This window comes from Chrysemys picta, chromosome 2 (genome assembly GCF_011386835.1).
Source record: "Chrysemys picta bellii isolate R12L10 chromosome 2, ASM1138683v2, whole genome shotgun sequence".
Classification (NCBI taxonomy): Eukaryota; Metazoa; Chordata; order Testudines; family Emydidae; genus Chrysemys; species Chrysemys picta.
The window spans coordinates 131,430,453-131,457,581 of record NC_088792.1 but is presented as its reverse complement, the minus strand read 5'-3'; the positions used below and the strand labels follow the sequence as shown (position 1 = coordinate 131,457,581).

General features: G+C 41.3%; 1 protein-coding gene across 3 annotated transcripts in view; it reads left to right on the top strand.

The window, feature by feature from the left end:
- The window catches only part of SEMA5A (semaphorin 5A), a 635,454-nt gene that overhangs the window by 449,223 nt on the left and 159,102 nt on the right, over window positions 1-27,129 (top strand). For all 3 annotated transcript variants that reach the window (XM_042859868.2, XM_042859867.2, XM_065584224.1), the window contains exons 11-12: window positions 8,440-8,647; window positions 20,726-20,843. In XM_042859868.2, coding sequence (XP_042715802.2) covers window positions 8,440-8,647; window positions 20,726-20,843 — 326 coding nt within the window. The remainder of the gene's footprint in view (window positions 1-8,439; window positions 8,648-20,725; window positions 20,844-27,129) is intronic.

Below are 27,129 nucleotides of genomic sequence, written 5' to 3'. Positions count from 1 at the left end.
ATAACTTATACATTTTGAGTTTCTATTTGTCTTATTTGGGTTAAATGCACAGTGCTGCTCTGCATCTGCACCAGGAACTGTTTGTTTTGTTAGGCCCTGTCTCTGCAGGATACATTAGCAGGTTTCTAACTTTAAACAGAGGGAGCAGACTGAGACCCTATTTACACAACTTTTGCCCTGATGGCAAGCAGTGTGAGCTCTTGGTACCATGGGGTTTGCAAAGCCTTTTTTATTGTAGGCTCTTGAGAGCAGAACTGTCTTTACTTTGGGGCACTTCAAAATAATTTTTCTTTGTGGATATATTTCCTTTATATATAATGTCGTTTATTGTCTCAGTGATTACTTCTATACTTTCTAACTTACATTCTGTAACCAAATTATGTAATAAATAATGATAACAATAATTCTGTGTTACACTAAAAGTCTGCCTACAGGACTGTTAATTATCACTCAAATCACATAAAGCAGTTTTTGGTCAAGAGTAAATTTTCCAGTTGTCATGCAGGATTTTAGCTGTGTGAGTCACTTTAAAATCCCAAAGTCACACAACTATGACCCCATACAACACTTTTTAAACAAAAAACGTACTGTCGCATATGTCCATTTCAAAGAAATACTGTTTGATAAGGCATTCACTTTTTCAGTGGCACATTTCAATGTAATTACATATTTTCATGCATCTGACGAAGTGGGCATTCACCCACGAAAGCTTATGCTCCAATACATCTGTTAGTCTTAAAGGTGCCACAGGACTCTCTGTTGCTTTTTACAGATCCAGACTAACAAGGCTACCCCTCTGATACATATTTTCAATAACTTTAGGGGCAGTTTTTCAAAATTTGGGCCCTAATTGGAGTTGATAAATGCTTGTTCTTACATTTGCACTGGCAACTTAGATAATTGTGCTCAAATGGGGATGAATGCATGCAAAAATTAATAAAGTGCACAGTTAAGGTTACCCAAACAAAATCCTCTTCTATCTCATGCACATTGTGTGTAAGATAAAACCTTTTGAGAAAAGACTGAGGAAGGAAGGTTTTATAATATCGTTAAGGAATATGCAACCCATGGTAGATGTCAAATATCCTAAATTGTATCGGAGGCTTGTAGAACCACAGAACATGGGCATACAGTCACTGGCTTTGGCTTTGAAAGTAAGTTTCCATAATACTTGATCTCCGACCATCATACAACCCTGGCATGTAAAGTATCTACATTTTGGTATAGCTTTTATGAGGTTCATAGCTAAGTAACCTGCTAAGTATTTGTACATACAAAAGTATATATTTTTGGGAAGACCCACCAAATATGTGTCTTGTATATGATCACTTTTGGTAAAGAGAAGTAAAGGTTTACCATTTTCTTGTCAACCATATATAATCAGGTGTAGTTTATGGTGAGAATGTGAAGTCAGGTGCACTAAAGTTTTAAATGCATCGGTATTAGGCAATCATCCTATCAACGGCAGTGAGATAGTTCAGGTAGGTCTCATTAACTTTCAGAGTAGCTCATACAGTGATATGTATTTTTTGAGGATAGGACTAGCTCTTGGTTTGTGGTTATTCTGCAGCTGATTATACAGGGGCAGAGTTAAGTTTGTTTAGATTACTTTAATTGCCAGTTTACATACTGACCAATAATTTTATTGGAGTTATTTCTGGATTACACTAACCTAAAGGAGATTAATTGAGTCTATGAGTTTGCACAGATATATACGCGTCTACATGTGTATAGATCAGTGGTGTCATATATATATAGTCTGTGGGCTATGTGTGACCCACAGAACAAGTTCAAATTTTGCAGAATCTAAGATATCATCTAAAAGAAAAGTAAGTTTGTAGCCCTCATGAATGTGAAGAAAACTTTCCAGATGTGAATCAAACATAAACCGATGCAGTATTGTCTACCTGAATCTGCAGAATCCCTGAAAAAAATGTCTGTGAGATGTGGGAAGTCCTCTGTCCTTTTTTAATCTCGTTCATGATCCCATTTCAGTGTCAACAGTAACTGTATAATAGCTGATCATTTTAACAGATATAATGGGGAAGGGTTGGGAGTGAAGACCATGGAGATATGGGAACTGGAAGATACTGCAGGAAAAGAAAGGCAGAAGGAAGAACAAAGAATATACACAAAGAGAAGAAAAAGGGGCAAAAAACAGAGAAAGCAGAATGGGGTGGGGGAGGCACTAGTAAAAGTGGTCTAAAGGTGAGCATATTTTCCATGGATTGGAGTAATATGCAGTCCTAAATTTATAGCCCAGGCCATGGAGCATAATTAATAATGGAATTCTGGCCTTTTCACCAAATGAGTTTGATATCCTTGATTTATATAGACACATGCAGTAGCTTTTGTTTTCTCTTTAAGTTTCATGTAATTCATATCACACACTGAAATTAATAATGGTATCTAGGAAGTAGCTCAATAATCTTTATTTATGACACAGTCCAACCTTATCATTCTTACTCTGTTGTTACCATAACATTCTACTGCTCTTTTCGTACAGAAAAAAGAAACAAAATCCTAAACAAACAAAACGTTCCTTTTTCTTCTGCTGTCCAAACGGCACTTCACATCCAAAGCACTCTTACTTTGTCTAATCTAGAATCTACTTTAATGTTTGGGTTGGTGTGTGGGTAGCGACAGAAAGGTAAATTATGTATGTGTGTACAAATTAATTATATATATTATACCAAAACACATCCGTGTAGACAATCTGCTATTTGCTTAGTTGAAGAAATGCAGTTTTCATAGTAGGTATAAATATCCCCCCAATTCTTTTCTTCCTCCCAGTTTATTCTTCTGATGTTGGCTTCACATAGGGTTACCATACGTCCGGTTTTTCCCGGACATGTCTGGCTTTTTGGTAATCAAATCCCCGTCCGGGGGGAATTGCCAAAAAGCCGAACATGTCCGGGAAAAATACCGGCCAGGCACTTCCTCTCCCGGGCTCCAGCTGCTCGGCTCCGCTTGACTCTTCGGCTCTGTTTAAGAGCCAAGCTGCCCGAGCGCTCCGGCTTCGGGCAGCCCCCTTGCCTTCGGACCCCGAGCCGCTGGCCGGGCACTTCCCCTCCCGGGCTCCAGCTGCTCTGCTCCGGCGGCGCAGGGTCCGGAGGCAAGGGGGCTGCCCGAAGCCGGTAGCGCTCGGGCAGCTTGGCTCTTAAACAGAGCCAAAGAGTCAGGGGAGGAGCACAGCAGACAGAGCCCAGGAGGGGAAGTGCCCGGCCGTGGGCGCAGGGTTCGGAGGCATGGGGGCTGCCCGAAGCCCAAGCGCTACCGGCTTCACGGTTTGCTGGGCAGCCTCCAGACCCTGCGCCCCCAGCTGGGCGCTTCTCCTCCCAGGCTCCAGCTGCGCTGGGGAAGCGCCAGCCGAGGGCGCAGGGTCTGGGGGCTGCCCGGCAAACCGTGAAGCCGATAGCGCTTGGGCAGCCCTTTTCGCATGGCTGGGAGGGAGGAGGGGGAGTTAGGGCGGGGACTTTGGGGAAGGGGCGGGGAATAGGCGGAGTTGAGGCGGGGCCAGGGGCGGGAAAGGGGCGGGGGCGGGACCAGGGCCCGTGGAGTGTCCTCTTTTTTTATTTTTAAAATATGGTAACCCTAGCTTCACATCCCATTTCCAGCAGGGATGATGGACCACAGTATAATTTCAAGCTTATCCACAAAGCAACTCAGCTAATGACTTTTTTTTTTTGTGGTAGTTCAAACAGTGTGCACTGACCTTGAAACTTGATGCGACTGCAGTTAAGATTCTGGATCCAGTCACCAGTACTCGGAACAGTCTTTTACTGTCATGCCTTCTGCCTACTGTGCTACTTCACACTCACCTGTAATGCAGAATCACAGTCTGCTAAGGGTTTAATTAATTTTAGATGTAATTATACTTTAGGTGGATTGAGCGAAAGGGACAGTCAATTGCAATTTGACTGGTTATATTTGGGAGGGGAGGGGGTAAAATTATAATAAAAATAAAAATTGTAGTTCAGAAGGTAGTTTTAAACAAATATTCTTTTCTACAGTAAATCCTTCCAAATATGTTTATTCCAAGAAAGGAGAGAGATACAGAGAATGGTGTTAAATGATTTTATTTTCTGTGAAATGCAAGTGTAATCTGAAGGCCTAAGCAAGACGTATTCAGAGGTCATGACTCTGACCATGCAAGTGTAACCCATGTGCCTAATAGGGAAATATTTCTTTAAGAGACCCATTGTGGGGAGGTAGGAGTGAGCTGTGTCTGGGTCACTGTTGCTAGGTAGATTAAGCACTCCACATCCAGATGCTTCTGGAATTGGGTGTGGTAGTTTGGGGTATGCTCCAGTAGGTTCCCTGTTGCTAGGGTCAGACTCCATGAGGGCAAGCAGGCAGGGCAGCTGCATTGCCACAGGCCAGGTGCCCTGTGTGAGTTGGGAAGCTGAGCCCAGGCGAAGAAAGCAGGCTGTTGTCCCTAACTATGAAGCGTTTTGCAGCAGGTTAATGATATTGTTAAGCCTCTAACAGGGAAGCCTGAGCAATGCTGATTATAACAAGGGGAAACTGGGAGGGAAAAAGAAGAACAGGAGGACTTGTGGCACCTTAGAGACTAACAAATTTATTAGAGCATAAGCTTTCGTGGACTACAGCCCACTTCTTCGGATGCATATAGAGTGGAACATATATTGAGGAGATATATATACACACACAGACAGAGAGCATAAACAGGTGGGAGTTGTCTTACCACCTCTGAGAGGCCAATTAATTAAGAGAAAACAAACTTTTGAAGTGATAATCAAGCTAGCTCAGTACAGACAGTTAGATAACAAGTGTGAGAATACTTACAAGGCGAGATAGATTCAATGTTTGTAATGGCTCAGCCATTCCCAGTCTTTATTCAAACCGGAGTTGATTGTGTCTAGTTTGCATATCAATTCCAGCTCAGCAGTTTCTCGTTGGAGTCTGTTTTTGAAGTTTTTCTGTTGTAATATAGCCACCCGCAGGTCTGTCACTGAATGACCACACAGGTTAAAGTGTTCTCCCACTGGTTTTTGAGTATTTTGATTCCTGATGTCAGATTTGTGTCCATTAATTCTTTTGCGTAGAGACTGTCCGGTTTGGCCAATGTACATGGCAGAGGGGCATTGCTGGCACATGATGGCATATATCACATTGGTAGATGTGCAGGTGAACGAGCCTTCTATTTTAATTGTATGCTTTGAATGTTCTGATTTTAGCCAAACTGTTCTAGTTAAATTGTCTCAATAGTCTGATTCACCAACTTTTCTTTAAATGCAATAATGGGGAAAGAGTCATTTCTGTTTTGCTATTGTCAGTTTTGTATTTTCTTGTAACAGGGTTGTCTTTAAATCTATACACTTAACGGAGTGGTTGGTTGATCAGTTAGCTGACTGGCTAGCAGTGATTTCAGCAGAGGAAGAGTCTGCATGGATTCCATCTGAAGATTCCTACAAGCAAATGGAGCAGGGGCAGGCAAACTTTTTGGCCTGAGGGCCGCACTGGGTTTTGTAAATTGTATGGAGGGCCGGTTAGGGGAGGGGGTTGTGGCCCGTCCCTAAGGTTACCATATCTGCACTTTCAAAAAAGTGCACACTCCATTGGGGGGTAGCCCTGCCCCCTAGCGACTCCCTCCCACTTCCCACCCCCTGACAGCCCCCCCAGAACCCCCGACCCATCTAACCCCCCCGCTCCCTGTCCCTGACTGTCCCAACATCTCTTCACACCCCTGCCCCCCTGACAGCCCCCCCCCCCCGAACTCCCAACCCATCCAACTCCCCACGCTGCTTGTCCCCTGACAGCCCCCCTTCTCCAACTCCCCAACCCCCTTACCGTGCCGCTTGGCTTAGAGCGGGTGTCTGGCTCCGTGCTCCAAGGAGCGCCCCGCCCGAGCGCTGCCGAGCAGCGTGCTGAGGCTGTGGAGGAGGCGGGAAGCGGGGGAGGGGCTCTGGCCGCCGTTGCCAGCCCTGCCGCCACGTTCCCTCACAGGCGCACAGCCCTGCCCCCCAGCGCTGCTGGGCGGCGTGCTAAGGCTGCAGGGGATGGGGGGAGCTGGGAAGGGGCTTTGGCTGCCGAGGCCCCAATGCGAGCGGCACTCGGCCACCCTGTCAGCTGCTTTTCGGTCGATAAATAGCCGACCGGGGAGAAATGCCGGATATTTTTAGAAATCTCTCCCCCCCCCCCCAGATGGCTATTTAAAGAGCGAAAAGCCGGACATGTCCGGGGAAATCCGAACGTATGGTAGCCCTACCGTCCCCCACCTCCTATCTGCCCCCCCGGGGCTCCTGCCCCATCCAACCCCTCCTCTCATTCCTGACTGCCCCCCGGGATCCCTGCCCCCATTCAACCCCCCGGTCCCTCCCCGACCCCTATCCACACCCCTGCCCCTGACCACCACCCTGAACTCCTCTGCCCTCTATCCAACCCCCCCTACTCTGTGCCCCCTTACCGCGCTGCCTGGAGCACTGGTGCCTGGCAGCGCTACAGCCGCGCCGCCCGCTAGTGCCGGGTTATGCTGCTGCTGTAGCCACCACCACGCAGCTCAGAGCACCGGGTCAGGCCTAGCTCTGCAGCTGCACTGCCCCAGGAGCTCACAGTCCTGCCGCCCAGAGCATTGCACTGTCGGAGCGAGCCAGCTGAGGCTGTGGGGGAGGAGGGACAGCAAGGGAGTTTCCGGGGGGCTAGCCTCCTGGGCCAGGAGCTCAGGCGCTGGGCAGGACGGTCCCGCGGGCCGGATGTGGCCCACGGGTCGTAGTTTGCCCACCTCTGAATTGGAGGGAAGATGTTGTTTTAGACTCCGCAGACTGTATAGATTTGGTGATCAAAGCCTCTAACGAAGACTTATGTGAACTAAGTTTTGGGGGACTTTCAGTTTCTTATTACTGTATTTCTGTGGGGATTGAACTGTTAAGATTTTAATTTTTCTTTATTTGTGTTTATGTATAACTGTGAAGGTAATGTCTATGGATTATAAAATAGCCATGTCATGCTGTAAAAATTAGATTATTATTTGTTTCTTTATCATCAGATTTTATAAAGTTATTTCATTAAATTAATTTATTTAGTTCCTTTTGGGACTTGAATGTGGGGAGGTTGACCCTGTGCAATCCGTGCTGAAAATCCTTAGAAACTGAACTCAGGGGCTCCAGCTACTTTCTATGGGAGGAGGTTTTTTTTGTTTTTTTTAAGGCACTGGAGACGGAAATGAAGTGAACTCTAGCCCACTCAAAGATTACACAAGCTTTTACTCCCATGAGCATTCCTCATTCACATAGGTTGCCCTATTTGCCTGAAAAGGGCAACTTGTATGGATAAAGATTATTTGTGTAAGTAAGGGTTTGCATGACTGAACCCTTAATGTTCACCATTTGCAGCACACAGAGAATCACATACACCTCTACCTGGATATAACGCTGTCTTCGGGAGCCAAAAAATCTTACCGTGTTATAGGTGAAATTGCGTTATATTGAACTTGCTTTGATCCACCGGAGTGCGCAGCCCCGCCCCCCCGGAGCACTGCTTTACCGCATTATATCCGAATTCGTGTTATATCAGGTCACGTTATATCGAGGTAGTGGTGTAGTACTCTCTTTCGGCCAGACCCTTGTCTGGTGTTTACACCAGATGAGAATTTGGTCCTTTTTTTTCATATTAAATATTTTTAAATGTTGAGAATACTTAATTATATTCAGAAATCTCATAAATGGTCTGGCATCGAGTTGGCGTGATTAACAGTTTTTGCTCAGAAGTGACCAATCGGAAGGTAGCATGCAGTGTGAATCACTGTATTTCTCAGTCAGAGGAAAGGTGATTACTTTCTCTAAAAAGGATCAAAATGATTAGACAATCTGTATGAAGCACTTGTATTTTGTAGTGTCATACACCCTTACCAAATAAACAAATATACAGCTCTTCATATTTTGTGCACTTCCTTAAAGAGATTAATAATAGCTATTCTATTTGTTCGTAGTCTGTAGGTAAATTCATTCATTTACAAAAGCAGATCAAGTGAGGCAACAGTGTACTTTCTTAATTTTTGTTGAGTCCTTTAAAAATAGGTATACTATAGTCTTGTAAATTAGAAATGATGGGACTGTCTATACACTCTCTGGTCATCGTTCTTGTTATAAATGGATTCTGCAGATGTGTGCCCATAATAGCTGAGCTTTGAATGTGGATCTTCCAGTATCCACTGTTTTAAGGTGTTTGTCTGATGCTCCTAAACTGCTTTGCCATTGTTTGTTTTATAAAATATTTATAGCTGTTCAGTTTCCTTTCACTTGTATAGTGTGCAGTTTACACTAATAGAAAAACCAGCTGAATCCTCCAAATTAAATGGCCTCTTACAAAACCTCCCAATGTGTGAGAAGAATAGTTTCTGTGACTGCTGAGTGGCATTGAGTAGGTAGTGTTCCCTATATGATTTCCAGTTTGTAATTTTCCCCTTTGCCTTTACAGACTATGGCACTATTAAGAAAGTACTCGCTCCAATGAATCAGACTTCAAGCAGCTGCTTACTTGAAGAAATTGAGCTCTTTCCACGGAGGCAGAAAGAACCTATCAGGAGCCTGCAGATTCTGCATAGCCAGAGTGTTCTGTTTGTGGGGCTTCAGGAACATGTAGTAAAGATTCCCCTGAAGAGGTGCCTGTTTTACAAAACACACAGGTACAAAAGATCAGCTGGCTTTATCTGTTTGAAGAGAAGCACATAATGAAAGGGTTTCATGGAAGGAAAAGGGAGATTTGTAGGAATCAAAATTAACATATGTTTATAACTATGGATCTAAACCTCTTGTTTACATTGCTTAAAAGAGTACTGTTGGGGTACTTTTTGATATTAACTTATTTGTTATGATTAGAAGAAACTCCCAAGAGATAGTGATGTTTTAATGTTAAGGTATGTGATTTGAACTGTATGAATTAATCAATAAGAAATTACTTATATTACAAATAAGTCTCCAATATCATGTGGCATAGAAAATGGTATTTGAAGATCTAGCAGAGGTAGCCACCCTGGGATGGAAGCCAAATGTATCTGAATACAGTAATTCATCACTATGTTTCTTCACTGTCTGAAAAGGAGTGACGTCTCCCCTTTCCCCCTTAAAATATATTATAAAATTATGTTGCCAAAATGTAGTTTAGTAAATATGCTTCACGGTCACATGGTGGTTTGGTTAGCATTTGATTTTGTGTTTTTAATTCATAAAATTCAGGGACAACTTTAAGATAATGGTAGGTCTTTTTCTTCCTTTTAAACTCCACTGTAATGCATCAAATTGAATGTCTCTGGGGATTCAGAAATAAAGTTTGAGAACAACAATGAGTTAAGGAAAACCTAACTGGGGAAATCGTTGTTTAGGTACTTTGTTGTGTTGGAAAAACGTAATAATGTTAACTACAACTGTGACAGTGACTGAATAGCTGACTACTACTCTTGTTACAAAAAAAGGAAATTAAATACTTAAAAATTGTCACCTAAATTCAGACAGAATCTTATAACAAAGAGATTCATTTTTCAATGTGCAACTCTTTCCATGTTTCACCCCATGGTGCTTCTCTCTTCTGGCACACGTGCTGTTGACAGAAATGCTTTGGCATGGGAACTAGACCATAGCTGGATGCAGTGGGTCAGATCTTCAGCTGATGTAAGACAGCATAGAGCCATTTACTTCAATAGCGCTATGCTGATTTACATCAGCTGAGGATGGAGAAACAACTTCTTGATTTAGCCAGTTGAAGCTAGAATATTATTGTTATTGTAGTTGTTTTTATTTTGTATTCTGCTGTTGCTTGAATGAAGGATCCACACATCTGGAAAAGGAAAATGTCCATCAATATAGCCTCATGCTTCTTCTGTTCACTAGACTGCTGAACCATCATCACAGCATTCTCCCTCTGTTAAAGAGATTTGAAAATATATTCTTCAAGATCCCTGTTTATTTCAGACAGAGAGAGAAGTGTTGTTATGGAGTGACTGGTACCCTGACTTGTGTCAGAGGCCATGTGTATCCCCTGCTTTTATTCTCCATCACACCCACCCACATCTTCTTTAACTGTTATGTTTAAGCATTAGAACATAAGAACGGCCATACTGTGTCACCATCTAGCCCAGTATCCTGTCCAACAGTGGCCAATGCCACATGCCTCAGAGGGAATGAACAGAAAAGGTAATCATCAAGTGATCCATCTCCTGTCACCGATTCCCAGCTTCTGGCAAACAGAGGCTAGGGACACCATCCCTGCCCATTCTGGCTTATAGCCATTGATGGACCTATCCTCCATGAATTTATCTAGTTCTTTTTTGAACCCTGTTATAGTCTTGGCCTTCACAACATCTGCTGACAACAAGTTCCACAGGTTGACTGTACATTGTGTGAAGAAATATTTCCTTTTGTTTATTTTAAATCTGCTGCCTATTAATTTCATTTGGTGATCCCTAGTTTTTGTGTTATGAGACAGAGTAAATAACGCTTCCTTATTTACTTTCTCCCCACCTGTCATGATTTTATAGACCTCTATCATATCCCCCCTTAGTAGTCTCTTTCCCAAGCTGAAAAGTCCCATTCTTATTAATCTCTCCTCATATGGAAGTCGTTCCATACCCCTAATAATTCGTGTTGCCCTTTTCTGAACCTTTTCCAATTCCAATATATCTTTTTTTTGAGTTGGGGCGACCACATCTGCATGCAGTATTCAAGATATGGGTGTACCATGGATTTATATAGAAGCAATATGATATTTTCTGTCTTATTATTTATCCCTTTCTTAATAATTCCCAACATTCTGTTAGCTTTATTGACTGCTGCTGCACACTGAGTGGATGTTTTCAGAGTTCTCTCCACAATGACTCCAAGATCTTTCTTGATTGGTAACAGCTAATTTAGACCCCATCATTTTATTGTATGGATGGGATTATGTTTTCCAATGTGCATTACTTCGCATTTATCAACAGCAATTGATAAATGCAAAGTAAAATTTCATCTGCCATTTTGTTGCCCAGTCACCCAGTTTTGTGAGATCCCTCTTCACAGTCTGCTTTGGACTTAACCATCTTGAGTAGTTTTGTATCATCTGCAAATTTTGCCACCTCACTGTTTACCCCTTTTTCCAGATCATTTAGTGCCCAAGCAGTCTGCTTGCATGAAAATTGCAGTATCATTACTGTGCTATGAGCAGAGATTTACAGAGGTGTATGAATTAAATCACAAACCAAAACAGATGTCACATATTTGGCTGCGGTACTGGACTCCATGACTTACAGCAAAATTCTTGGATTTGGTACCTCAAATACCATCACATTACCTTACTCTCCCTTTTCTCCTATTTTCTCTCTGCTACAGCTGTTCATTGCACATAGCTTCATATTGTACTCTTGTATTCAACAATATTCTTTTTTTCTTATAAAATAAACTACCTCGTTCTGTAGTAAATGTCCAAAACATTACAGTTTAGAATAGTTACTACTTACCATTATATAATATAATCAGTAATGTGCTTTAAGACATTAGTAGACACTATTCTTGTATTTTTATAAGGGTTTGTCTTCACTTGGAAATTCACCAAAATTGTGATTCTGCAATAATTATTCCAGAATAGTTATCTTGGTATAAAATCTCATGAGGACATTCTTATTCTAGAAGAAGAGTGTCCAGGGACTTATACTAAAATAACTAAATACTTATTTTGATAAATTTTCAACTATAGACAAGCCCTAAGACTGGTAGGAAGACTGGATGTTAAGCACTGTTTTCCAATGTTATACTATACCATTGTAAGATAGCTGCTAGATATACTGAGGACAGTATTGACTTCAGTGGAGCTATGACAATTTATACTAGCTGAAGATCTGCTCTATTGAAGGGAAGAATGTTATTAGTGTTAGGTTGATTTTACAGAGAATGGAATGAACTAAAACTATGGAGGGAGGGGTATGAATTCACCTATATTTTGGATCCTGTCCCAGAGTTTCAAGATCCTTTCCGAATGATTTGTTGTCCTACCTGATCCCAGCAGCTTCAGTCATGTACTCTTCTGCTCCTCTGCCCAGCTGCCAGTCTTCTCCTCAGACTCCCTTACTACCAGGCCCAAACTATCAGGCAGAGGCAAACTGCAATTACCTTCTGCTCGGCCCAAAATATTCTATCATACCTCTTCCATATATCTAGATTGTTTGCGTATGAAATAGACATGTATGTATTCTGCTCTAAACAAATGGTTGTGGTAAACAAAGAAGAATTCTGATAAACTGATAGAATTTTAAGGGCTGCTCAGAAGATATTTATTGCAATAGCCTCTTGGGGACAGAAATATGTTTTTTCCCCTTAGCATGGCAAAATGTTATGTGAAACAGATGATCTCAACTACATACGTTTGGTTCAGAGTACTATGGTAGTGTATTATTTTAAGCAAAAAGTGATTTGAAAAAGAAGAAAATAAAATAGCCATGTGGTTTTCGTAAATTCAGATCTATGATGTGGTTAGCTTATTTGCTTTAAGTTGTACAAGGAAATGGGATTTTTTTTAAAGTGCCCCTAAATTGTAGAGCTTGAAATACAGCTAAAACATCTTTAGATCAGCCCATTTTCCATTAGATCCTTTCACTAATAATTTGATGTTTGGCAATTGTGTTTTCTAAAATAAAGTTTTGAGAATCATCTGAAATCAGAGGTTAAAAAGACTGTACGGAGGGAAAAAATCTGGAAGAATACTCTTTTTAACCTTGTTCCCAAAGTTTTAAAATGTTTTACATTCCATACACCAATGCTGATTTAAGCAGCCCAGAAGGTGTAGAGTGAATTCTTCTCAGTTTCCCTTGCTTTGCAGAAAATGCCAGTTGTATTGTCATCAAAATTATTTACAAAAGGTTTCAGCTTCGGTGGACTTCTTTTGGGAAAACGTATTTTCCGAAAGGCTTGCAGCAAAATAGTTTTGAGCATACAGCTGACAAAGCATGTCATGGTCTAAAATCTACTGTAGATCTAAATGGATGAGAATTATGGTAATCTTGGTTCTAACTATGGCTAAGATTCTCAAAAGTGGTTGTAGATGCTCTAATTTTGGGTGCCCAACTTGAAACATCCTAATAGCTCAAAGGGTTTCCAGTGACACCCAAAATCACTCATCACTTTTGAAAATGTTGGCCTATGATTTTTATAATTAAATGCCTTGCATTCAAAATAGTGATTCTAAATTAACTTGAAAATATTGTTGCAACAAATATTAAAATCACTGCTTGCTGAAGGATGATGAATGTTTTGTAGTATATCTGCTTTCATGTTAGCGTCTGCTAAAGATGTGCATATCCACTGATCACATGTAGCCTGCTTTATGTCTTTGAAATGAAACTGTGACAAAGTTGTTGCATAAGGAAATGAAGCATTTCCTGAAGTAATTTAATTTGTATTTACAAAATAGGACTAGTTCAAATTAATTGCAGTATTCATTTATCCAATGTCACAGAATTGTTTAAAACAAATGTAATTAAGTCCTGTCTCTCTTTGTCAAATTTCAGTTTTATGTAGTCTGGCTCTCTCAACAAGAAAACATCAAGCCTCCAGTCCACACTTGCTATCAATATTTCTCTCTGTGGATCTCTCCTTATCTGCTTATTTGTAGAGCTATACAGGAGAACCTTCAGTCAAAATCTACATATTTGACAAGCACATTATACGCACCCAGTGTGTTGTCTGAGTGCCAGTGTTTGTTCCTAGAAAAGAAGAAATTATAAAACTAGCATGTTTTGTTTCATTATCAGGCCTGTGGCATCTGACAGGTTCTGATGTTCTCACTGAGCAACATACAGTTCATTCTAAGTCATTTTCTCCTAATGCCTAGTGCAGGGGTGGCTAACCTGTGGCTCCGGAGCCACATGCGGCTCTTCAGAAGTTAACATGCGGCTCCTTGTATAGGCACAGACTCCGGGGCTGGAGCTACAGGCGCCAACTTTCCAACGTGCTGGGGGGTGCTCACTGCTCAAGTCTGGCTCTGCCACAGGCCCTGCCCCCACTCCATCCCCTCCCCTGAGCCTGCCGTGCCCTCGCTCCTCCCTCCCCCTCCCCCCCGAGCTTCCTGCACGCCAGGGAACAGCTGATCAGGAGGTGCTTGGGGTGTGGGAGCTGATAGGAGGCTGCTGATGTATTACTGTGGCTCTTTGGCAATGTACACTGGTAAATTCTGGCTCCTTCGCAGGCTTAGGTTGGCCACTCCTGGCCTAGTGTCACAACCATTTGTAGGATGTGTCTGATGTGGGTTCTCTGGTTTAATGCTTAACATGTATAATTTGGATGCAGACTTTATTTGGCAATTGTGTTAGTAGTAGCAGTCAGGTACAATGAATTGATTCAGTCAGTTAATGAATCCCCATCATCATGGGATCTAATGGAGATGAATTTGTGATCATTTTCACCAATGAGAATCAAGGAGAGACCAAGGGAGGTTTGGCAGGCAGTTATTCTGTCCCTCATGATATCATATTTAAAAGTTAAGTTTGCAGGAGAGATGGATATGTAGTTGTAAAATAAAAAGTAAACACTAAGAAAAGTAAGGTGATTATACTGTATGGTTTAGATATGGTCAGTTCTGTGCCTTGCTCCTTTTCTCACCTTAGAAATGTGACCTGAGCAAACATCTGGGGTGATGTTTTCTCCTAAAGACATGTAGAGATGAACTTTTAAAAGTATCCCCTAACTTTAGATAGATTAGCTTTTGGGTGCTGGTCTTTGAAAACCAGACCAGCAGTGTCTCAAGAAGGGCTAGCCGAAAAACAAGAATTCAATTGTGTGAAAAAATTTAAAGGGTTTGCATTTTGTTTTCATTCTGCATCGGAATGAAACCAGGACTTTCAAAATTTTTCACAAGGTAAGTGTCTGTCTGGTGATTAGGGCATTCTCCTATGTGGGAGACCCAGGTTCACATCCCTGCTCTGCTTGATTTGGAGCATAGGCTTGAACTCAGGTCTTTGATATCCCAAGTGAATGCTCTATCCACTGGGCTATTGGCTATCCTGCATTGTGTCTTTTTCAGTGTGACTAGAAATTTCATCCTGAAGCTGAGGAAAATTGAATCAATATGATACATTTCCACACAAAAATGGAATGGTCAAGAAGACTGAAGGACAAGATCTTTTTCACCACTGGTTATCTTGACCATTTAACTCTTTCTCCTGACTTAGCCATACATATATGTGACCATTACGATGTTAACTTGTCCATTAAGAACAGGACTGAGATCAATTTATGTCAGCAACCAAATACTCCTTACTGCCAAGTTGGGGCAAAACTGAACCAGTCTGCCAGAGACAAAAGGCTTTGTGTTACATTACAAAATACTGTGCCGCCCAGATGCTCCTTATGGATCAGGGCAGAGGCATATTAACAGATCAATATGGGGAAATGTGCACTGCTGTATCTGCTCTTTGGATGAAGGACTACAGTCCATAAGGATATATGTTTGGTATGTACCACAAACAGTAAATTCATTCAGGGCAGAATCCTAGCCCCATTGAAGTGAATTGTAAAAGTCTCTTAAGTCAGTGGGACAGGATTTGGTCTTTAATGTTAAGATAAAAACAAGAAACACCCACTCTATAGCTCTGTCTGTATATGTGTAATGTATTCTTTTTTAAGGCTAAAATTGAATGCTTCCTTATGCATTTTGCTCTGCAGCACTGGTCATTTCTGCCTTTCTTTCTGAATACATCACAGACCTCAGGTATTGTTGAAGTAGAGCAGTTTTGTTAGGCTGTTCAGAGCTAATTATAAAATAGCCAGGGAAATTAAACCACTTTAAAATTGATTTGTTTGTTATTTTTACTAATCAATAACAAATCAGTGTTTAAACTTTGGGTGGTTGTCAGTAGATGTACTGGGCATCACAGCTAGTGAATGACTTACAAAAAGGATACTCAACCAGCCATCATTTACGTTTGCTAATTAAATGGAAAAGCAAGGAAGCAGGTATGGAAATTTGAAGCAAGCACTAGAAGTCCAGCATTACAGTACATTTTGCAGAGATGCTAGAGCCATAGTTTAGTCACCTCAGTAGACTAGAAGTAGTGCTTTGTAATGAACTGATTCGTGATCAGTTCTGTTGGTCTTGGACTTCCTTTGTGATTTTTGTCTCTCTGAGGATTCAAAGAAAAGAAACGGCAAGGGAAGCCAGCACAGTAAGTATGAGAAGTAGAACACTTATAAGGCTGATATTGGAAGCCTAGGTCCAGAGTCTGATGATGGCTACTCCAGTGTAAATGCAGCATAACCATTGAAATATACTGTGTTCTATTAGATTCCCTCCAGTGTACCTGAGAGAAGAATCTGCCCCATGCGCTTTCCTTTCCTTTTTTAGTAATTCAAATGAGCCATTTGTTTTTACGTATTAATTGAAACATATTTTATGTTTGTTCTCATATTAGTTGGCTGACATAGGCCATTTTTAGTGTTTCTATAAGGAAGGTACTTATTTGGGTCAGGCATAATGTGAACAGGTGCTCTATATGTTTCCTCGCTCATTTTTGCTAGTGCATCTCAATTTTGACCCATGGTCTTGACCATTTCACTTTTATTCCTGGGCCTGTTTCCTGGTAGTAGCAGACTTAGGCCAAATTGTGTAATGCTTTTGATATGTGAACAGATATCCACTGGGGATTAAGTTGAAGTAACTCATTTTCACCTCTGATAAAATTCAAATGTAACCCAAGTTTCCAGAGGTAGAAGGGGGCTAATGTATTATCCAATTCTGCCAGTTAGTCTGTTCTGTTTAAAAGGGCACTGTCAACTTAAAAATCATACATGGTAATTTTTTTTCCAGACAGAAATATTCCTGCAGTAGTACCCAAGATAAATTTAACTGAAAGAGGTTAGAGGGGGAAAATCTATATTAGCTTCCAGTTTGCTTACACCATATGCATTTGACAGCTCTTCACGTCTAGTTAGTTTTATTGTTTCCTCTGTACAATGTCAGTTTCTCCATTGGTTGCATGTGTGTGAAACACAATGACATGAGAGTAAGAAGCATTAAAAGGAAGAGGGAAAGGAAAATGTGATTCTAAAACAACAAAAATTGGTTTGAAGACTTAGATGCAGGTGTAATTTCTAAAACTACTTTTAACACATTTGAAAAGAACCAGTTCTCAAACTGACCATGCCCCTTTAAACATTATTCCATCTTCAGTGGGTACTAGCCAGTTCAATCAGCTGATAGCAGTATCACACAAAATAACTTAATATTTGGTGTAATAGTGACTGAAGAATAAAAGGAAAAAGCAAGCTTGAAAGGGAGCCCGAGGCTGAAGTGAAGTTAAAAACGACTTTGTAAAGTTTAACATGTATTTGGAGGGCAGAGGGTGAAAAATATAACTGGCCAATCAGTAGGAAGAATAAAAGTAATTCAGTCATTTTGGCAAATTTCTCATATTTTTGCATTATTTCAGCCACAGTTCTCCCTACTTCCTCCAATAGAACTAAATTCTGCCTTTCAGTGTGTATGCCTCTCCCATTAGTGTCAGTGGGAGTTATATACTCACAACAGAAGATAGAGTTTGGCCTCTCCCTTTGTGAACAGCTGTCATTGATCTCTGATATACCAATTTTGGGGGAGATTTGGCTCCCATTGGCTTTCAGTAGGACTTGTGCTCCTAAATTTTGTAGGCACTTCTGAAAATCTCCCCCTCCATTCGTACCCAATCAATGGGAATTATATACAATCAGGCTGGGACTATATTGAGGTTCTTTTGAAAAATCTTCCCACCTTTTCTTTAGCACGAATGTAGCTCCACCAGTCTGTCAGTGTCATCTGGTTGCTGGCATTTTTTACCACAGTATTATATAGTCCTGTTTACACCGTTAGCAGAATTTGCTCCAACCCCTCAGACAAACACCTACAAGATCTTTATCAAGCATTCGTAAAACTACAATACCCACCTGGGGAAGTGAGGAAACAGATTGATAGAGCAAGACGGGTACCCAGAAATCACCTACTACAGGACAGGCCCAACAAGGACAATAACAGAACACCACTGGCCATCACATACAGCCCCCAGCTAAAACCTCTCCAGCGCATTATCCACGATCTACAACCTATCCTGGAAAATGATCCCTCACTCTCACAGACCGTGGGAGGCAGGCCAGTCCTCGCTTACAGACAACCCCCCAACCTGAAGCAAATACTCACCAGCAACTACACACCACACCACAGAAACACCAACCCAAGAACCAATCCCTGTAGCAAACCTCGTTGCCTACTCTGTCCCCATATCTACTCTGGCAACACCATCAGAGGACCCAACCACATCAGGTACACCATCAAGGGCTCATTCACCAGCACATCCACTAATGTTATATATGCCATCATGTGCCAGCAATGCCCCTCTGCCATGTACATTGGCCAAACTGGACAGTCCCTCCGCAAAAAAATAAATGGACACAAATCGGACATCAGGAATGGTAACATACATAAGCCAGTAAGTGAACACTTCAATATCCCTGGTCATTCTAGTACAGATGTAAAAGTCACAATCATTGAACAAAAAAACTTCAGAAACAGACTTGAAAGAGAAACATCAGAACTAAGATTCATTTGCAAATTTAACACCATTAATCTGGGTTTGAATAGGGACTGGGAGTGGCTGGTTCATTACAGAAGCAGCTTTTCCTCTTCTGGAATTGAGAGCTCCTCATCCAATATTGGGAGTGGACTACATCCACCCTGATTGAATTGGCCCTGTCAACACTGGTTCTCCACTTGCGAAGTAACTCCCTACTCTCCATGTGTCAGTATATAATGCCTGCATCTGTAACTTTCAGACTATGCATCTGAAGAAGTGAGGTTTTTACCCACGAAAGCTTATGCCCAAATAAATCTGTTAGTCTTTAAGGTGCCACGAGACTTCTTGTTGTTTTTTTAGATACAGACTAACACGGCTACCCCCTGATATTTATCTTGTGTGGCTAACTGATTTTCAGTTGGGAGCAGCAACACAAAATAATGAGATACCTGGAGAACATAAATGGAACTTTATTATCCCCAAGAAGAGAAGAAAAGGTGCTTTAGAACTTGGGACAGTTAATCAAAAATAGGCACCACAAAAATAAATATAAACTTAGATAGAAGATACCCTCTTCCATTCCCAATTTGGGAGCAAGTATAACAAATTATAAATTTCCCAGAAACTTGCAAATCAGTGGTAGAAAGAATAAGATGTAAAAAGCCATACTGTGTCTTAGACAGATTGCCTCCCTGAGCTCTGTGGAGAAAAGCAGAACAAGAGAGATGTCCTTGTGTTATGCTCCATGTGGTAAGAACATCCCCACTGTGTCATGTATCATTAATGGTATTTGACTGATGAACTTTTATCACGACAGAACATATTCTACCACTTCATCTACAGGAATAGCTATCAGCAAAAGAAAGCTGTTATCTGGGAAAGGGGATGAACTGCTAGCCTTATGTGCTGGGACTCAGAATGGTTGACCTGGTGCTTTCTCTCTTCCCCTTTTCCTATCTGATGTGGTTCCCCAAGAGGGTGAACGGGATTCCTAGGACCATGTGTTGGTTCTGAGGGGCATGGTGGTGGGTGGGGTGGAAGGTTTATCTCCTCCTGCCAGACCTTAGTTCTGTCCCTGCTCCCACACTGCTACAGTGTGCTCTGACAGTTCCCATGCATTCCCGGTGCGGCGTTTGCTGCTGCTACTGTTCTGCTGCTGCTTTGGCAGCAGCATGGGCCCAGCTCTTTAGAATGTTCCATTTAATAATTATTTTTGTATGCGCCAAGACATTGCTGATCGATGCAAGTCAGATAAGGGAAATGGGAATTTTTAGCAGTTTAGAACTCAGCTAAACCTGAACACATTTTATGGGATAAAGAATAAACACTTGTCTAGCCTGAGGGCTCTCTCACTTGCCAAATTTCAAAGGCTTCCTGCAGACTATGGAGGTGTAGGAACTTCTTAAAAAAAGTTGCAAGAATTTTTTACAACTGAAAATGAGGGGTCAATACAGCCTGAATAGAGGGGTTACTACAAGCTTCCCCTGTAATACATATGTACATGTACTAGGAAAGTATGACTATTTTGATGCGAGGATCTAATGGCCAGCCCCCGATGATGGATTTAAAGAGACAGGTAACAACAAATACATAAAGAAAATGTGGGATTATTCCTTTAAGCATAGATATTATTTACTTAATTTGCATGGACTCCCCTATTTCATACCACGTAGCAAGGGCAGAATAAGCCATTTTTTGGTACTTATTTCAAAGGGTTCTATACCACACTGTAAAAGAAATAGCTGCTATTAATGAAGTTTTGTTGTGTTCTGTTTCAAAGGAGCAGCTATTATCTCCTTCCTCTCAAAAGGTGATAACTGTGGTTTCAAAATAGACAAAATCACGCCTCCTGAAATCATCTGAGAGCAGACAATTTAATTTTTTAATTACTTCTGCTATACTGCAAATGATTAAGTATTATTACAACTTGACTACATACTATGCACACAACTAGAAATTTACCAGACTACCTATAACAGATTCTAGGTCTGTATACCAGATGTTTATTAATTCCCATTAGTTTTCCACAGTTCAGTCACCTTGATGCTCCACCTGAACTCCATTACAACAATTACATGTTTGTTTTTACTTTATTGATCTATATAATATGAGGAAATGCTAAGTAGCATCTCAGGGAGCCTTGGCATGTATAGGCAAATACAAGTGTTCATATTATCTAATCTTTTGGGTTTGTATTTGCAGTGCATGTATTGGATCCCAGGATCCTTACTGTGGATGGGACATGGTGATGAAGAAATGCACAACACTGGAAGAAAGTCTAAGCATGAGTCAGTGGGAACAAAGCATCACTGTGTGTCCAGTAAGTCCAAGAAAATTAATTGACCTCTTAAAGTTCTTGAGTTCATGTGGATCTCATGTAAACTAGTCACTGTAAGATTTCTCAAGCTGAGAACATAATTATACAACAAAGCACATTGCTTCAGGCCTTTCCACTCAGATGTGGACTGTAAACATATTTGTTTTTCAGTTCGTAGCCGACTAAATTGCAGTATGTACAAGAAGTTGTTTGCAGTTTTATACGGCGCAGTCAGCTTTCTTCCCCCACTGTACACATTCCCACTTTGAAGATGAATATTCAGAGACAAATTACAGCAAAGTGTTTTTCCTTCCAGAATTCCCCCCCCGCACACACACTTTGTACTGTAAAACCAGATTTTAATTGCTAAAGATGGAATCTTGCCCCCTGAGGTTGTTATTGCTAATTTAAAAAGTCACATAACATTTCACAAAGTTCACTAATTGAGAAAGTGCTATCCTTCCGGAGACAGAAAGTGGATTGTTTGGATGCAGAAAACCCACACACCTAATGACACATGAACACTGATTATAGCAAGTATAATATTTATGACTGCTCACTTTTTTATATATATATAGATATAATTTCATGTGGGATGAGTTGATATGCTCTCTCCTGTTTAGTCTGGCCTCACTCAAAATATATAATGAAATAAACAATACATACAATAATAATACATATTTTATTATTTAATGTACGAGTACAGATGGTCTTTTATAAACAAAGAAGAAAATTCCCTTCCCCAAGGAGTTTGCAAACTAATGGCCAGATTCCGCTTCCCCTATTCATGTTGAATAGTACCTTGGTCTATTGAAACAGTTGCATTGCATTCAGTGGGATTATTCTAGAAGTAAGGTACCACTCAGCATCAGGGTGTTCGAATGTATCTGTATAGCATAATTGGAGTAGACACCCAACCAAAGTGGAAGGGAAGGAAGGTAGTCAACAGAAACCTCAGGAAAAGGAAATACTGCTCTTTGCAGAGTACGATTTACAAAGAATTCAGAGAATGCTATTTTAGATGCACTCAAGAGCAAGAGTAGACAATATGGAGGTGAGAATAATAAAGGAAATCAAGCAAAAGACAGATTAGAAGAATGTGGAGACACCTTCCACTGAAGAAGAGGGAGGTTGTTTAAGGCACAGAAGTGGCTACGACTGGTACTGATTCTTGAGTAGGGAGAAGAAAACAAAAGGAGCAGTGAAGCAAGATGATTATACAGACCATATGGAACAAGAGAAGGAATAGAAGGAAATGAGAACTAAGATATAAGCAAGGAAAGAGCTATATGAATGCCTGAAGGTGAGAAAGATGAGGCCGAACTTGATGTGTAGTCAAGGAGCCAGTGGAGAGAGGGGCAGAGAGAGATGATGATTTTTAGCTGCAGTGTTTTGTATAGACTAGAAAGGGGAGAAGAAAGGAAGCCAGAAAGAAAGGGAAGTTATGATAGTAGAGATTAAAAATAACTGGTGCATGAGGCAGGGGGTTAGCAGTCAGGATACAGAGGATTTTAGGCATGTTACAAAGGAAGAATGGCAGGATTTTTTCAAGATCCTGGATGCTCTAAGATTCAAACAGGGCACAAGCCTGGGTGGCAGGGAATATAAAGCAGTTATCATTGAAAAGGTTGGGGAGAGGAGAATGACTTGAGGGATAGGTGATGAATATAGGAATAAAATGTCATCCTTGAACTTAGATAAAAAATACCTTTTGCCTGTCTGAACTGTCTCTCCCAACCTGGCTATCTTCCAGGGCTGCCCAAACGTGTTTGAGCGCTCTGTGAGGGGGCTTCTATAAAGCACTCGGTTTTGACCTGACACTGCTCCCGCTGAAGTCAATGGCTAACTTCAGCAGAAAAAGTTAAGCTAGTATTGAGCATACCACTGTCTACCTTCCAAAATTGACAGTGACTACTAATCGGGGGTAAAACCCACTTGGAGACTTGCTCTTTTATAATGAAAAACTGCTTGTATGCTTATACTTTTCTAGTAACCAACAGTTAGTGCTTTAGCATCAAGTTCACAAATCCCTCTCAATATTTTTCTATTAGATACATACTAAAGGAAAGAGGGTTTTGTTTTGTTTTGTTTTTTCCTTTGGGAATATTTGAGATCTGTGGTGTACAAATAGAAATGTGTATTCTGAACACTACTCTCAAATGCATTTTGAAGCTAAATCTACCTCTCAAGTCTTTTAGGCTTTTCCTCATCATGTTTTGTTGTTGTTATTTATTTGTTTGTTTGTTGTTGTTTCCCGCCAGTCTCACATTTTGCTAAACCTTTTCAAATCAGCAAAGAACTCTGTCTAATGACTGACAGACTAATAGAGGTTCAAGACAAGGAGTACAGCCCATTCACAAGAGTGAATAAAGTGATGTTTTGGTCACATCTTGTTAATACATGGTTACATTAACACAGTTCCCCCCCCCCATCTCCTAAGATTATTCCAAAGGTTTATTAGTATATATCAGATAGTTTCTTCACAGGCATCATGACAGAAGTGGATCTTCAGGAGGATACAGAGAGAGTAATGGCCTTAAAGGTGAACTCAGGAACGACTTTCCCTGCAGTATGTCCAGAAGGTTACAAAATCCAGAGCTCAGTCGAGTGAAAAAAAATGCAAGTTCCAAGACTCAAGTTTTCTTCACTAAAAATGCCCTGCCAGCAGTGCCATTCTGATCATATTGCAAGTGAGCTGCTAGCTCAAGTGCCTCAGATGACCTCAACTTCCACAATACTAATTAGGAGAAAAGCAGTCTGTCAGATAGTCAGGCCTCAAATCAAGGTCAGAACTAACACCTACAAACTTAATTCTGAAATAGACCTGCAGCCAGTGTAACTCACAGATTGCAGGTATAACTGCTACACGACCAGACTTGCTGAGCAGGCAGGCTGATGCTTTCTTCATTAGTTACGATTTTTTATGGTATTACCCAAAATGGAGTTGATTGCTGTGATCCAGTCTTCAGGGGACAAAGGCATGAGTGGGCCCTGAAGCATAAATTCAAAGTGGATCTTCTACATACTACTTTGAAATGTTTCTCTTGTGTCCTGCCACTTTGTCCACCAAACTGTGAATTGTCTCCTCACCAGCCCCTATAAGCCCATACTTGTGAAACTACCACAGCCCCAAAATGGGACACAATATGTGACAACTAACCAAAATGAGGGGCACACACAATTATTCATGAAGGAAGCTTAAAATGCTCTCATCTTTGTTGCTTTAGTATAAATTACTTTTTCTTTTACTTTTTTCCCCATTATTCTTTAGGTCTGATGTAAGTAATTGCAAACAATATAACTGAGGGGACACCAAATTTGTGTGGAACTTGGATAACTAGACAACAATGGGGCTAAAATGGGAATGTCGCTTGAAATATATGCCAAGTATCAGAGGGGTAGCTGAGTTAGTCTGCATCCACAAAAACAACGAGCAGTCCGTTGGCACCTTAAAGACTAACAGATTTATTTGGGCATAAGCTTTCGTGGATAAAAAAATCCACTTCTTCAGATGCATGGAGTGAAAATTACAGATGCAGACATAAATATACTGACATACAAAGAGAAGGGAGTTACCTTACAAGTGGAGAACCAGTGTTAACAAGGCCAATTCAGTCAGGATGGATGTGGTCCACTCCCAATAATTAATGAGGAGGTGTCAATACCAAGAGAGGGAAAATTGCTTTTGTAGTGAGCCAGCCATTCTCAGTCCCTATTCAAGCCCAAAATAATGGTTTTATATTTGCAGATGAATTGTAGCTCTTCACTTTCTCTTTGAAGTCTGTTTTTGAACTTTTTTGCTGAAGGATTATTGACTTCGCTGAAGTGATTGACTGTCCAGGGAGACTGAAGAGTTCTCCTATTGGCTTTTGCGTGTTACCATTCCTGATGGCTGATTTGTGTCCATTTATCCTTTTACATAGAGACTGTCTGGTTTGGCCAATGTACATGGCAGAGGGGCATTTCTAGAATATATCACATTAGTAGACGTGCAGGTGAATGAGCCCCTGATGGTGTGGCTGATGTGGTTGGGTCCTCTGATGGTGTCACTAGAGTAGATATGGGGACAGTAGGCAGCAGGGTTTGTTACAGGGATTGGTTCCTGGGTTAGTGTTTCTGTGGTGTGGTGCGTAGTTGCTAGTGAGTATTTGCTTCAGGTTGAGGGGCTGTCTGTAAGCGAAGACTGGCCTGCCTCGCAAGGTCTGTGAGAGTGAGGGATTGTTTTCCAGTGGTGTTCTGTTATTTTCCTTGTTGGGCCTGTCCTGTGGTAGTTGATTTTTGGGTACCCGTCTCGCTCTGTCAACCTCACTTCTCCAGGTGGGTATTGTAGTTTTTAAGAATGCTTGATAAAGATTTTGTAGGTGTTTGTCTCTGTCAGACATCAGGAATGGTAACATACAAAAGCCAGTAGGAGAACACTTCAGTCTCCCTGGACATTCAATAAGAGATTTGAAAGTAGCCATCCTTCAACAAAAAAAACTTAAAAAACAGACTTCAAAGAGAAACTGCAGAGCTACAATTTATTTGCAAATTTAACACTATTAATTTGGGCTTGAATAGGGACTGGCTGGCTCACTCACTACAAAAGCAATTTTCCCTCTCTGGGTGTTGACACCTCCTCATCAATTATTGGGAGTGGACCACATCCACCCTGATTGAATTAACACTGGTTCTCCACTTGTAAGATAACTCCCTTCTCTTTCTGTGTCAGTATATTTATGCCTGCATCTGTAATTTTCACTCCATGCATCTGAAGTGGTTTTTTTTTTACCCACAAAAGTTTATGCCCAAATAAATCTGTTAGTCTTTAAGGTGCCACCGGACTCCTCATTGTTATCTTGAAAAGTATCTGAGTTGTATGGCTCTGGCCAAGATTACTCTACTTCTTTCCTTAGTGCCCCTCTCCCCTAATGTCTCTTCACACTTCTACAAAAGAGGCTTCTTCAGGGGTCATTGTTGGAGTTGGTGGCAATAGGCTGATGAAGGGGTAGGGGAGTGGTGGCAAAAGAAATTCCAGATTCTGTTCCTGCTTCCTAGCGGGATGGCACTTTCCTCATACAGGAGCAAAAATGATTTCTTCACCTCTGCTGAGCTTCTGTTATTCCTTCTGAAGCCCCTGATGCTTTTCCTCTGCCCCTTCCCCTCTCCAAGCCAGTTGAGATGGAGAGAAGGGGCAGCCCTTACAGCTACCTACTGTACCTTTAACAGCAAGAGCTCCCGGAAGGCCCCTGAACTTCTGAGTCCCTGAGTGCTGGGGAGCTGTTGAGGTGAGAGCAGGAGGGCTGGATTTATGCCCATGTGACATTTGTGTATGCTATAAGCTCATCCTAGCAGGAGCCTCTCACATTCCAGGATACAGTCCACACCAGTGAGGGCTGTGTCACCACCTGCCCTGCAACCTGGGGTACCTCACAATGCTTTGCTGCTGTACCTTCCACCTTGGCCTCTCACAAACAGCATGCAGCTCACACCCTGCGTGTCTGTGTATAGCTGCAGCTCTGTCCTGCAACTCTGACCACAGCAGTCTGTCAGAAAACATAAGCCACACGCTAGTGTCCAGCAGCCGTGGTTACTACTTGCAGGGTGACCACAACACACTCCCAGTCCCAAATTTTCCTCCCAAAAAATGTGTTCTCCACTATCCAGCCCTCTCCTGGACAGTTCAGATATTTTGGGTCCATTGCCTCTGTAATGGAACAATATCGAAGTTTGCTAGTTTAAATTGAGCTACCACAGAGCCCAGTTTAACCACAACACTAGATTAGTTTTGATTAAAGAATAAACAAGTATATTTACCTACAAAGAGAGATTTTAAGTGAGTACAAATACAAGACATTAACATTAGAAATGGTCACAAGGAATAAAGATGAAATGCTTCCCAGTGCTAAAACTTAACAAGCTAGTCTTGGTTCAAGGTAAAATCCTTACCACATGTTCCCAACAACAGGGCTGACCAAACTTCAGGTCAGGATCCCTCCCAAAGTCAAGCGGTTTCCTTTGTCGTCTTAGGTGAAAAAGAGATGTCTCTCTCAATTAATACCTTGGGGTGTTCTTGCCCCTCACTTTTATAGTCTAGTCACCCTTTGAAATTGAGTCTTCAGAGAATTACTCCTCAAAGCAAAGTTTATTCCAGCAGTGAAGAAGGCAAAGTGTAGTCGGGGGCTGAAGGTGCCCCATGCCCTTTCTTCTCTCCTGTGTTTGCTGAAATACAGATTTGCCTTGTCTCGCTCTTGCTGTATCAAAGACCTGGTTTACTGCTATATATAAATTGCAGCACACACATAATCCT